This window comes from Narcine bancroftii, chromosome 10 (genome assembly GCF_036971445.1).
Source record: "Narcine bancroftii isolate sNarBan1 chromosome 10, sNarBan1.hap1, whole genome shotgun sequence".
Taxonomy (NCBI): domain Eukaryota; kingdom Metazoa; phylum Chordata; class Chondrichthyes; order Torpediniformes; family Narcinidae; genus Narcine; species Narcine bancroftii.
The window spans coordinates 95933910-95947815 of record NC_091478.1 but is presented as its reverse complement, the minus strand read 5'-3'; the positions used below and the strand labels follow the sequence as shown (position 1 = coordinate 95947815).

Here is a 13906-nt window from a genome sequence, read left to right as displayed (position 1 = left end):
TAAGAAGAGAGGAAGAGAAGACAAAGGAGGAAAAAGGTGAAGGCCTTACCTGTCCGAAGAGGCCCGCTGCGGAGAGAGAAACCCGCTCCCTCAGGTCGGTAAATAATGGACTACAAAAATGGCTCGCAGAGCCGAACAAAAGTGCGCAAACGCGCATGCGCGAAGTTTCGCGCATGCGCGATGCGAATGAAAAAAAACACACCGACGGGAGGGGGGACCAGCTGGGGAGTCGATCTCCACAGCCGGCAACGACAGCTGCAGAACACCTGCAGCAAGAAGAGACCACAGAAGACAATAGAAACAAGATAGAAGAGGAGGAAAGGGCAACAAAGAAACAACAGATGGTCAACTCAGAGGAAGAAGAAGAGGAAGAGTATGGTGAAATAGAAGAAGAAAAGAGAGGCAAGGTAAAGGATATACTTGCTCTTATTAGAGGATACATGGAATCATTTAAAGAATGGCAAACACAGGAATTTAAGGATTTAAGAAAAAGAATAAACAACACAGAGGAGAAAATAATTAAAATGGAGATGACCTTAACAGAAATGGGAAAAAAAATGGACAAGATGGAAGAGCGGGCAGTAGCAGCAGAAATGGAGGTAGAAGACTTAAAAAAGAAATTGGAGAAATCTAATAAAAAAACTAAAGAGACACAAGAACTACTAGCTCAAAAAATAGATACAATGGAAAACCATAACAGAAGAAATAACATAAAGATAGTGGGCCTTAAGGAAGATGAAGAAGGCAAGAATATGAGGGAGTTTATAAAAGAGTGGATCCCTAAGACCCTAGGATGTCCAGAACTACAGCATGAAATGGAAATAGAAAGGGCACATAGAGTATTGGCCTCTAAACCACAACCACAACAAAAACCAAGATCTATTGTAGTAAAATTCCTAAGATATACTACAAGAGAAAAGGTACTGGAGAAGACAATGGAAAAAGTAAGAGAGGGCAACAAACCACTGGAGTATAAAGGGCAAAAAATCTTCATTTATCCAGATATAAGTTTTGAACTCCTAAAGAAGAGAAAAGAGTTCAATACAGCAAAGGCGATTTTATGGAAGAAAGGGTATAAATTTATACTAAAGCATCCAGCTGTATTGAAAATATTTATTCCAGGACAGCAAAACAGACTATTCTCGGATCCAGAAGAAGCACGAAAATTTGCAGAACAATTACAAAAATAGACTGAGGGAGGAAGACGGGTAATGAGAGTTAAAATGATCACGACTGATATGTATGTGGGTAAAGACAAAAATAGACTGAGGGAAGAAGACGGGTAATGAGAGTAAAAATGATCACGATTGATATGTATGCAGGTAAAGAGGTATAAGAGTGAATAGAGACAATGAGCATACATGAATGTATCTGTACTTAGAGGAAAATATAGATAGTATAGACAAGAATTAATAAGGGAAGGTAATGGAATAGAGAGAATAAGGAGGGAATTAAAAGAGGGACCTTTGTGACATATGAAAAGTGAAATCTTTTCTGGGGGAGGCGGGGTGGGGGGAAATAGCGGTCACTGCACAATCAGTTGACGCTTGCGAGTGGATTCGCAAATCCAAATGGAGAGGGGAGATGTGGTTGTCCGACAAGGGATAAAGGACAACTCAGGAGGTGAAGGGGAGATTGGGGATAAATAAGATAGAAATAGGAGAATAAGGAAAATGTTAGATGTTGTAGGAATGTTGTCTTATGAAGAGTTGAAAATAAGAAAACAGAAATGGAAAAGGAGGAAAGGTAATGATGGAAAAACGGAAAGAGAAGATAAACAAAATATAAAAGGGCTACGCTGAACTATATGTCTTTAAATATTAATGGAATACATAACCAAATTAAAAGGAAGAAACTACCAAATTTAAATGAATAAATGTATTCCATTAGAAAAAAAAATAACATATTGGTTAAGAAATAATATTGAAATATTCGAACAAGTATAGGAGCCTTACATTAAATACAATAGCGAAAACCTACCGGGGACAAACATTACCTAAGTTGATAGAAGGAGAAGGAAAGAAAAGAATGGACTCAGTAGAATTTCTGGTGTAATTTTGTTGAATGACAACATTGTCTGACTGGATTAATGCAACCTAGATTGTATACCTAAAATGGATGAGAGGGGGGGGTGGGGGGGTGGTTTGGGAGGAAAGGGGGGGGGGGAGAAAAAGTCACTGTATATGTGTGAAAAGAAATAGTGTATATCATGGCTAATGTGATTTATGGTGTGAAAAATAAAAAAATTTAAAAAAAAAAAAAAAAAAAGATGTTGACTGTTTTCTTTAGGCAGTGCCTCACATTGATGATTTCAATGGATGGGAGATCAGAGCCACTGGTGGATCTGGCTATATTTACTACCTTCAGGGAGCACTTCTGGTGCTCCATTGCAGTCTCCTCTATATTGAGGAAACTGGTTGCAAACTGGGAGATCGCTCCAGTGAATATCTTCACTCTGTCCTCTGTAATAACAGGGATCTCCCAGTGGAAAGTTCCTGCCCTATTCCCATCCTGACATGTCTGCCCACAGTTCATGGTCTTGTGTACTACCCAACCTGGCCCACCCACAAATGGGTGGAACACCTCATATTCCGTCTGGGCATCCTTAAGCCAGATGGCATTAACATTGACTTCTTTGGTTTCCATTAGGCACTCCCCACCCCCCTCTCTTGTTCTAGCTCTCCACTGCCTCTCTCTTTCCCTATCCCTCTGTCCTTCCTCCAGCTCTGCATTCACAGAGCTACTCCCTCCCCTGCCCTTCTATCCATGTCCATGAACGGTCTCCTGGCTGTTGGCCTATGCTTCTCTCCTCCCCTTACCTTTTTATTTAGGCACCTGTCTGCTTTTTGCTCATACCTTGACGAAGGGCTCAGTCCTGAAATGTTGGTTATATATCTTTGCCTCCTATGGACACTGAGAGACCTGCTGAGTTTCTCCAGCAATTTTGTATATTATTTTGGTTAGCCAAAAACCTAATACAAAAATGACTAAGTGTATTTATTGAAGTTCCCAATTCAATTCATACTAAAAGGAAAAAATATCTGATGCTGCAAACTGAAATACCATGAAGTAGGTGGTCAAATTTTTTGACGATTATGACTATTTTTAATGATTTGAAGAAGTCACGTGAAGAATTTAACAGTTATAGTGGGCACTCCTAATATACCACTTAATAACAAGTGGAGAAATTATGGGCAATTATGTTTGTCTGTTCTGTCAAGACAAGCAACATAGAGAAGGGAAAAGCAAAACAGGATAAGAAAATGGTCAATGTGTTTCAAAGAACCACAACAAAATGATACTTCAGCTAAGGCCCAGTGTCTGGCACGTTGTCGTTTACCACTTCAAACAGAAGGCTTGAAAAACTCTGGATTAAACAAAAAGGAAAAATCTGTGTTTTTATAATATGACAAACATTGGACATTATCCCTATGAGAACAAAAGGGAAATAGCATTTGTACCTTTTAAGAAATGAGATCTCAAAACATCTTACAGCTAATTAAGCACTTTTGAAATCTAATAAAAATTCTGACAATCATCCTACAAAACTCATATTGTGGAATGACAGACAAATACTGTCCAAGTCACAGAGTTTGACTTCCTTTATCCTTCTTATTTTTGACAATGGTACAGTATCCGTCATCTACTGAGATTGCAAATGCCGGATATACGAATTGTCTAGTTGCCTGGGACTCACTGTTACAATGCCTAACTAATACACCTACATTAAGAATAAACAGCTTAAAAGACAAAAGACAGTGGAAAATGTAAGTGATTTGAAAAAAATCAGTATTGTAGTCCTTAATTATGTAAAGTTCACTTTAATCAGGTAATTCCTGTAACTAACAAAATTTAAATTTGAATCCCATTCACTGGCTCTGTTACAGCATTGTGCTAACCGCAATGCCACCATCATAATTAACCCTCCCCCACCGCACACCAAGTTTACAGATAAACTTTCCTTTTTTCTTTCTTTGGCTTGGCTTCGCAGACGAAGATTTATGGAGGGGTAAATGTCCACGTCAGCTGCAGGCTCGTTTGTGGCTGACAAGTCTGATGCGGGACAGGCAGACACGGTTGCAGCGGTTGCAGGGGAAAATTGGTGGGTTGGGGTTGGGTATTGGGTTTTTCCTCCTTTGTCTTTTGTCAGTGAGGTGGGCTCTGCGACCTTCTTCAAAGGAGGTTGCTGCCCGCCAAACTGTGAGGCGCCAAGATGCACGGTTTGAGGCGATATCAGCCCACTGGCGGTGGTCAATGTGGCAGCCACCAAGAGATTTCTTTAGGCAGTCCTTGGACCTCTTCTTTGGTGCACCTCTGTCTCGGTGGCCAGGGAGAGCTCGCCATATAACACGATCTTGGGAAGGTGATGGTCCTCCATTCTGGAGACGTGACCTACACAGCGCAGATGGATCTTCAGCAGCGTGGATTCGATGCTGTCAGCCTCTGCCATCTCGAGTACTTCGATGTTAGGGATGAAGTCGCTCCAATGAATGTTGAGGATGGAGCGGAGACAACGCTGGTGGAAGTGTTCTAGGAGCCATAGGTGATGCTGGTAGAGGACCCATGATTCGGAGCCGAACAGGAGAATATTCTTCATAATATACTAATAAAGATAAATACTCTTACTAGGCAGAGATAGGAAGACACTTTGGGAGTGTTGCCCCAGCAGCAAGCGGCATTGCCTGATTCTTCATCCTGGTTGACACTATTTATTTCAAACACAACTTTATTGAAACTTTATTCAAATAGCTGCTGCAGGTGGGGCATGAATGGGGTGCTCTGCTGCCTGAATGTTTGCTCCCATCTTCACCAAGATGTCCTTCAGAGAACATTTACTTTTACAATTTTAAGCTTTTATTTACATTTTTTAAATTCTTATTCATCTTGATCTATTTATTAATTTATTTCCTCAGAGTTTTTTTTGTCGATTGCCTGAGGTTTCTGGTTACTTGAATTCTGGATACCGGGGATTTTACTGCATCTCCACTGGGAAACTATCTGCCACTACTTTTATAGAACTACCAGCTAAGAAATCTGAATTAAAATAATTTAGATTTATTTATCATTGCCATATGTACAGTGAAAAGTTTCTTTTGCCTGCCATTCAAAGACTAGCAAAGAATCAGCATGCACTGATACCATCTTGCAAAAAAAAGTGAAAATAAAAGGAAAGTAGGTCCACCTGGAAACAGGTCAAGGATCTCACTACCTCCTCTGATGTTGCCCATAACCACCATAGTAAGTAGCTGCAATTGCCATAGCCACTACTGTATGTTCCCATTGTTCCGGCATATTTCCTAATGGCAGGGAGCCTGCGGTCACTGAACCTAAACCCTTGTATTCATCTTCCTGCTCTCCATTGCACGTCCCCAAACCATGGTCCTGATTCCCAGAAGCTGTCAGACCCTGCGGCCTGGTGATAGACCTACAGCTAATGAACCTAAGCTGCAGCCTGCAATTATTGGAGACCAATGGCAAGATTCCAATTATTGCCCTGATTAGATCAACTAACTAAGAACAGAGACCCAGCTTTCCCAAATGAACAATTGGAGAAAGCTATTAATCTGCGTACCAACTCAACTTTAGACCTGACTCTTTAAATATTGTAAAGGAGATGAGCCATAATTGCTCACTTTGTCTTAAATAGTATCAGTAGCAAGGAGTAATAAGGTGGTACTATTCCGCAGATCAAATATTATTGATAAAGATACTATCATGAAATTTATGCTACTTAACATTTTATTTTAACAGTATATCTGTTCCTATTCTCAAGACCTAGCAGGTAAACGTACTTTTATATGAAGTATCTGTTTGGCTGCAGCAAGTAAAAATTTTGGTGCATATGAACATTGTATAAGTTATTTTATAATAAACTCATTTTCGTATCTATTTTTGGTGATTCAATACTGTCCCAATTTGCTCAGAGCAGAAGATCTCGGGCATGAATACTGACTTGACACGAAGATCAATTTCTCTGCTTCAGATGATGGGATATCAAAATTAATTCCTTTTGAATTTGGTGTTCTGAGGCTGGAGATGTGTAGTACTCTCACTCCCTATTTATGGTTTCAAGTTCAAATTTATTGTCAGGTTACATACATGACATTACATACAACCATAAGATTCTTTTTCCTGCAGGCCAGGCAGAATTTCTACTTATCGGAAGTGTAACCTGTACTCAAGAAAAAGACATATACAAAAGAAAAATTTAAACAAAGAAAGAAATGTAAACAAACTGACTGCAAATACAGAAAAAAAATTCAGTAATAAATAATGTGCAAAGTAAGTCTTTAAATGAGTCTCTGATTGAGTCTTTTGTTTAGAAGTCTGATGGTGGAGGGATAGCAAGGGCTCCCAAACCTTATACGCATCTTGTGGTACTTCTACCTATTTTCTGATAACAATGGCAAGAACAGAGCACATCCTATGTGGCATGGATCCTTGATGATTGCTGCTGCTCTCTGATGACAGTGTTCCATATAGATTTTCTTGATGGTGGGGAGATTTTTCCCTGTGACGTCCTGAGCTGTGTCCACAACCCTTTGCAGGGCTTTCTGCTCTACACCAGGGCATGATGCAGTCAGTATACTTTTTATTGCCAAGGTTTTCAATGTTATACTCAACCTCCATAAACTCCTGAGGAAGTAGAGGTGGTGTCGTGCTTTCTTCACGATGACATCATTACGTTGAGTCCAGGAAAAGCCCTCCAAGTTAGTGACTCAAAGGAATTTAAATTTTCTTACCTTGTCCACTGCTGATCCCCAATGATCACTGCATCGTACACATCTGGGTTTCCCTTCCTAAAGCCTACAATCAGCTCCTTGGTTTTCATGACATTGAGTGAAAGGTTGTTAGTACACCAGCCAAGTTTTCAATCTCTGTGCTGTACACTGAGTCATTGCCTTTATATACAGCCCGATATTGTCAGCAAATTTCCAGATGGTGTTGTCGTACCAAGCCACGCAGTCATCGTGTAAAACAAGTAGAGCAGGTGGCTAAGTATGCAGTTTTATGGTGCTCCACTGCTGATGGAAATTGCCGAGGAGTTGTTCTTGCCTATCTACACTGATTGGGATCAGGAGGTGTGAAAATCCAGGATCCAATTACCCAGTATTTCTTTTAACCAGTACAAGTGAAAATTAAACTCATCAGTGATTTATCCTATGACGAAACAACACGCTGACATGATTTGCCTATGTTCATCTTTGAAGAATTGACTTTATTGAGATCCCAGAAGTTTTCTACTGCTCCAGGAGCCTTATTCAACAAAATACGTTATTTCATGAGAGCTGAGGGAAATCTAACAATAAAGATATTAGACAAAAACTCTCGGCATGAAGTATTTATTCTTCAGAAATGCACTGACTTTATAGGTAACTTGGATATCATTTTTTTGTAAATCTTGACACAGCTTTATTATATTTGAAGACTTTCTATTGAACTGTTGCAGAACTCAGTGGATGAAATAAATTTTCAAACATTACATAAATATATTGCCAGGAATATCTCTGTGACTTACCACATCCATCAATGCAGTGCCCAATAGCAAGAATAACACCCAATTGACTTCTTACGTCAAGATCTTTCTGTGATAACAGTGCCACAAGCTTGGGTATGATTGAGTATTCTGACAAGTGTGAAGCCAAAGATGCTATCAAAAGATAATGATATCAGACATCATTTTTTTCCTGTTAAAAAATCACTGTGTTATAATATTTGTAAAAATTACAGATTGGGAATGCAAAATGCTACAACAAAAATTGTAGTTGCATTTAACCATAAAATAAACAGAGAATGTTCAAAGTTCTCCCCTTTTTATGGTTTTGGACCAGTGATAATACCTAGTTATCATCACTGTCTATGATTCTCCAAGCAGACTGAAGTAACCAAAATGTGCAAAAAGTAGTCAAAGCCATACAGAACTTAACTTCTAGCTAGATTCCAGGTCTATGTTGTTTTTTGCATTATCAGCCTGAACCTCAATTGGGTACTGTACTAAGATTCATCATTCCAATGCTGATTGTTTGTGATAACATGGTTGGGCTATAGGCATTTTATCAGGACAAGAGCTAGCCTACATGTAAATAAATAAGGGCCAATGATGTCCAGATTCATTCCTGAAATAAATTTGGAAAAGCAAAGCAGAATTGGTTCTTCAAATTATAGAGAGCATCAATGCTATATCTAGCTTAATAATAACCTAGAATCTGCATTTTTTCAACTAGCCATATTTGAAGTAGCAAATTAGGCAGATATTTGAACATCACAGAATGATGTTCAAACACAAATAACTGAATTCAAAAGTAAGAAAATAATTCATGCTTTTATAAAATAGTTTTATTACCTATTGACCACAATAGCTTCTTCTCATAAGTGAATAAAAATTTGAAACAAGAAACTGCAGATGCTGATGCATTGTCAAATATACTCAGAACTCAGGCACTCATGAATATATATGCCCTGAATTTCAAAGATGAAAAATACATACAAGATATATTCTTGAAAGTAACCGAAGGGTGTGAGAATGTCTTGATTGGAGGGGATACAAGAACCAGGGTGGCTAAGTCCAGCTTGGCCTTTATGAAAGAGCTAAATCTCATAGATGTCTGGAGGAGGCTGAATCTGAGAAAACGGAATTACTCCTTTTTCTCAATACAATACGATTCATACATCAGAATTAATTTATTTTTTGCATAAGCCTAATTGGAGGGTACATGGTGCAATTACTGTCGGATCATTCACCCTTGACGTTATCTATTGTAAAGCCAAATGAGCAGGCCTCAGTGTATTCATCACCTGAATATGCCAAACTGAGTCAACTGTGTCAAAATGAAGGTGATGCTAAGGCTCCAATATCTTTTCTAATTGTCACCCATTTCATTGCCTGAAGGATTTTTTTAAAGAGCTTAACAAGTGTGTCAGCAAACATCACCTGGAAAAACAAAAATTTTGTAGCTTTGTTTTGTGAGATGAACTGTCCCTCTACTGAGGATAACTTCCTAATATGGGACACATTGAAGGCTTACTTAAGGGGCCAGATAACTAGATACACCAAGAGCATTAAAAAGAAGCTCATGAAGAAGATTAATGATTTGGAACAGGAAATAGGCCAATAGGAAAAGGAATACCAAAGATCAGGCACATAAGAGGAATACAGAAACTTGGTGAATACAAACATACAAGACAAAAAGGTTGATTTTAAAATCTAGACTGCAGTATTATGAACTGGGGGAGAGGGCCCATAAAATCTTGTCCTGGCAGGTGAGGGCGGGGAAGGCCTCAAGAACAATCAGTGCAATCCAAACGGGTGAAGGCAAGATCTCATATAAGTCAAAGAAAATAAATGATACATATAGAATTATATAAATCTGAATCGGGGGAGATCCTACCAAATTATGTGATTTCTTGCTCCCATTGGAACTACCGAATTTGGGACAGGAGGAACAAGAGGGGCTAAATGCCCCTTTCACCAAAGATGAGATAGAACGCATTCTGAGCTCTTTGTAGGCTGGCAAATAGTCGGGGGAGGATGGTTTCCCCGTCAAATTTTATAAAGAGTTAAAAGATCTCAATGCCTCTTCAATGAAGGTGATGGATCAAGCGGCGGAGATGCATATGGTCCCAGAGTCTTTCTCAACAGTGATTATCATGGTGATTCCCCCCAAGAAAAAGACAGGGATCCATTGAAGCCTGCCTCATAGAAGCCCATTTTGTTATTGAATATAGACTATGAAATTATTGCAAAAGCATGGACCAATAGGTTGGAAGAATATCTGATAAAGTTTGGAAAATATTTTTCCAAAATTTTTCTGAATTATGGCACTCCCACAACATATGAATCAATGAAGCTTCAAAGATTTTACACTTATCGCATAGTGGATCAGCATCAGAATAAAAACGAGATAATTTAACTTTAGACGTGTATTCTACGCATCACCTTAAATTGTAACAATGTTGTGCACAATAATCAAATGAAGAATGGTGTCCCAGTCTTCATCCAAAAGTGATATATTCAAATCACGTTCCCAATCATTCTTAATCCCAACAACTGAGGATGTTCTCAAGTCCATTAAGTTATTATAAATAATTGATATTAATCCACCATGGGAAAATTGCAAATCAAAAAATCAAGAATATTTATTTTGGGAATTCAAAGGAAATCATAAAGTTTGGACTGAACAAAATGCCTAATTTGTAAATGTCTGAGAAAATATCTATTAGGAATTTTAAATTTTGCTGTCAATTGCTCAAAAGAAGCAAAATTATGTCGAATAAAAAGATCTTTAACACTTTCAATACCTAATCTATACCATTCATCGAAACCTGTTTCTAACAAAGAAGGTTGAAAAAGATGATTATAGGGCTGGCAAGGGAAAAACTATGACATCCAAAAAATTTCCTAAATTGTGGCCATATTCTCAATCTATGCCTCATTATCGGGTTACCTGTCAATTTAGAAAAAAGGATAAAAAAAAGAACCTAAAATTGCCAACATAGATGAGTTTTTAGAAAAATTCAATTCCATTTTTACCCAAGAAGGGCAGTTGACTAATTTATAAAAATGTAACAATAAGAATAAATTGTGTATATTGACCATCCAACAATAAAATCTAAGGTTTGGGAGAGATAATCCCCCATTCCTTTTAATCTTTTAGAGATGAGTCTTATTTATACAAGGTTGTTTTCCTTGCCATATATACAAAGAAATAAACAATGAATTAAAAAAGGATTTAGGAATGAAGATTGGTAAAGATTGAAAAAGATAAAAACATTTTACATCCATTCATTGAAATAGATAAATGTGACCATTCCAATAATAATACTTTAGTTTGATTAAATAATACCAAAATTTTTTCTTTCAATAGGTTTTTATAACTCCTAATAATTGTAATTCCCAGATATCTAAATTGGTATTTCACTATCTTAAAAGGGAAATTGGAATATCTTGAAAAAGACCCCTTTTGGGGTAATATTTCACCCCTAGAGACTTTTATGTGTCCTTTATATTATACTAGTGTTTTGCCTAGTACTGATAATAGGCTGACTAGTCTATAAATCATGCTCCTCTCCTCCCCCCTTGCTATATGTGGATTGTGGAGGACCACGTGCCCGCCCTGTCTGAAACCTATTCGAAAGTCATATCACCTGCCAATTAAGCTTGGACTCTGGCCTCCCATTAGTGCACACATCAGTTAAATGATTAAATCTCATAATTGGCCATATGTATAAACATCAATGAAAACCACATTTCTTTCTCTATGCCTCTTGGTCCAAGCCCCAAATATTGTTCCACACCAGGTCGCTACTGTGGGGAAGGTGTGCATTATACTGAGTTGAACCATAGTACTGCAATAGATCAGTGCTTGCAGAGAGCCACACCCCTGTTAGTACAGGGAATCAGGAGTGTGTTTGAAAGTCCCTGTCTGTGAAGTGTATACACGTGTGAAAGAGTATGAAAGAGTAAGCAGCCACTGGTGTCAGAGTCCCTTGTTTCTGATGAACCTGCTTGCGCCGTTATAGTTTTTGTTTCATACCATGTAGAAGATAGGCGTCCACTGGTATCTGAGCCCAATCAGGGTCTGATTTGAATGTCTATATAGTTATTTAGTAGTAGTGTAATTAAATATTGTTTGACGACTTCACCTATTTGTCTCCTGTGTGTTCAATAAAGTTACCTTTGGAATCATTTCTCTATGAACTCACTGAACCTGATATTTTTCCAAACTTACACCCCTCCCCCCACCCCCCCCCCCCCCCCCAACCACCTTTTTATTCAGGTCCCTGCCTGTTTTTTGCTCATACCTTGATGAAGGGATCAGGCCTGAAATGTGGTTACCCTTTACTTCCTATAGATGCTGCATGGCCTAAGTTTCTCCAGTACTTTTGTGTATTGCACTCAACCACAGCATCTGCAGACTTTCCTGTTTATCTGTAAATCCCTGCTTTCTTTCCCTCTGTTTTTAATTAGTGGAATTACATTTGCTTCCCATCAATCTGCACAAACCATTCCACAATCTATAGAAATTTGGAAGAAAACAAACCATGCATCCAATATTTCCAGGCCTCTTTTGAAGTCTAAAATGCAGATTATCAAAGTATCATCTTTTAAACTCACTTTTTTTAAGCAAATAATTTCATTTAATTCCTCCACCCTGCAAATTATTTGTGTCCTTTTCAACAGACAGAATCAAAGTATTTGTTTAATTGCTCTGCCATTTCTTCATTCCCATGATAAATTATTTTGTTTTTGACATATGGAACCTATACTTGATTTCACTAATTTATCCCAAATACTTGTAGAAGCTTCAACAGCCCACTTTCATGTTCCTTGAAAGTTCATTCTCCTATTCCAGATTCCATTTTGTTGAATTCTATTTGGTTCCCAGTCCACATGCTTGCTATCTTTTTCTGGAAACTTCACTTCTTTTGGATCAAATTCTACCCTAAACTTCTCTTGTTACTGTTTGAAATTAAAATAGATTGGTTCAAAAATTAAAGAGAGACAAAAAATAGACAGAAGTAAGCTAATAAATGCAGATGCCTTTAAAGAGATGTCTTTTGTTTAAATAATAATAAGTAATACTTTAGATGCAGATTGAGTCCTGTTGAAGGCCAGCAGGATTAGGGGAAGGATTGTGGGGAAGGAAAAGCCACAGATTCACAGGACGTTAAAGACAGAATCTAAGGGTAACCAGCTGTTCATGAAAAAGGCTAATGCAATTCTAATATTGATTTCTGGGCCTGATACTGAGGAAGGATGTTAAAGCTCTATGAATGTCAACAATGATTCAGGGAAGTTGCCTGGTGTACTAAAATACAAAAACTGAAAATTTGAAAAATGTGGATTCTTTTTAGAACAATGCGGTTATTAATATTAAGCTTGATCAGTTATAAAGAAATTGTATCAAATCGAAAGAAATACACTATTTCCAGTAACTGAGACAATTATAATAGGGTCAATCATACAATTTGAGAAGGTTGTTTTACAGTTCCTTCCTGATTCATGGAGTCAAAGATTTTGGTTAGATTACAGTAAGCCAGTATAATGGCTCTCTGTAGTTTTTTACAGTGCCTCAAGGTGGACAGAATCCATACTGTAATCCTGGGAGCAGCTGTTTTGCCACGAGAAGGAAGTGATGGCCTTCCTTATGGAGATAGCAGCAAGACATTTCTACAGTTCCACTTTGATGTCCACTTTCTTGAAAATGAATGTCTTCCTCTTTCCAGATGTAGACAACGAAGCTTTGAATTTTTGACTGAAACTCTTCATCATCAAATTTTATAATCATAGCAGGGACTCCAACTTTATTTTAGGTCCCGGAATTTATGTTGAATCATTGATTTTAGAAACCAAAAGGATGTTTCATTTCCCTTGGGGAAAGGTGAAACTTCTAATCTAAGAACAGCTTAAATTTTCAGCTAATTAACTTGATCTCCAGGTCATTCTCTTGAGTCACATCATTACACAGCGCAGCACCAGGCCATTCAGCCAACTCAATATCAAAATTGGCATGCATCTACTTTGTCAAGCAGCCAAGTTTCTTCATAAGTTTCAAATTTAGTGAGTGGCCTTAAGAGCAGTTCTCTATGGTTCATTTCGGTTGGGAGTTTAGAAAAGCCAGCCTAGTCAGGACTTTCAGCTTCTTGTGACAATGTTACCACTAATGCTAATATTTGGAGATGCATTGAACAGGTGCCAATGCATTGACCAGAAAGCTTAGATGTACGACAGGGAGCTAGAATCAGGGTCATGGTAAGTTTCAGCTGAAATAGAAACCAGCATGTTTAAGTGTGCAGCTAGAGCAAGGGTTGAGAAACAAGATTTGGTGCAATCTTTGTTTTGCACTATGGATTACTAGAAAAGATTGAACCTGGACACATCCCCCTCTCAAAAGCATACTCATAT

At 38.1% G+C, this 13906-nt stretch overlaps 1 protein-coding gene across 7 annotated transcripts in view; it reads right to left on the bottom strand.

Moving 5' to 3' along the window:
- terb1 (telomere repeat binding bouquet formation protein 1) overlaps nucleotides 1–13906 on the bottom strand; it is a 108206-nt gene that overhangs the window by 58123 nt on the left and 36177 nt on the right. For all 7 annotated transcript variants that reach the window (XM_069902034.1, XM_069902030.1, XM_069902032.1 and 4 more), the window contains one exon: nucleotides 7520–7651. In XM_069902034.1, the coding sequence (XP_069758135.1) occupies nucleotides 7520–7651 (132 nt within the window). The remainder of the gene's footprint in view (nucleotides 1–7519; nucleotides 7652–13906) is intronic.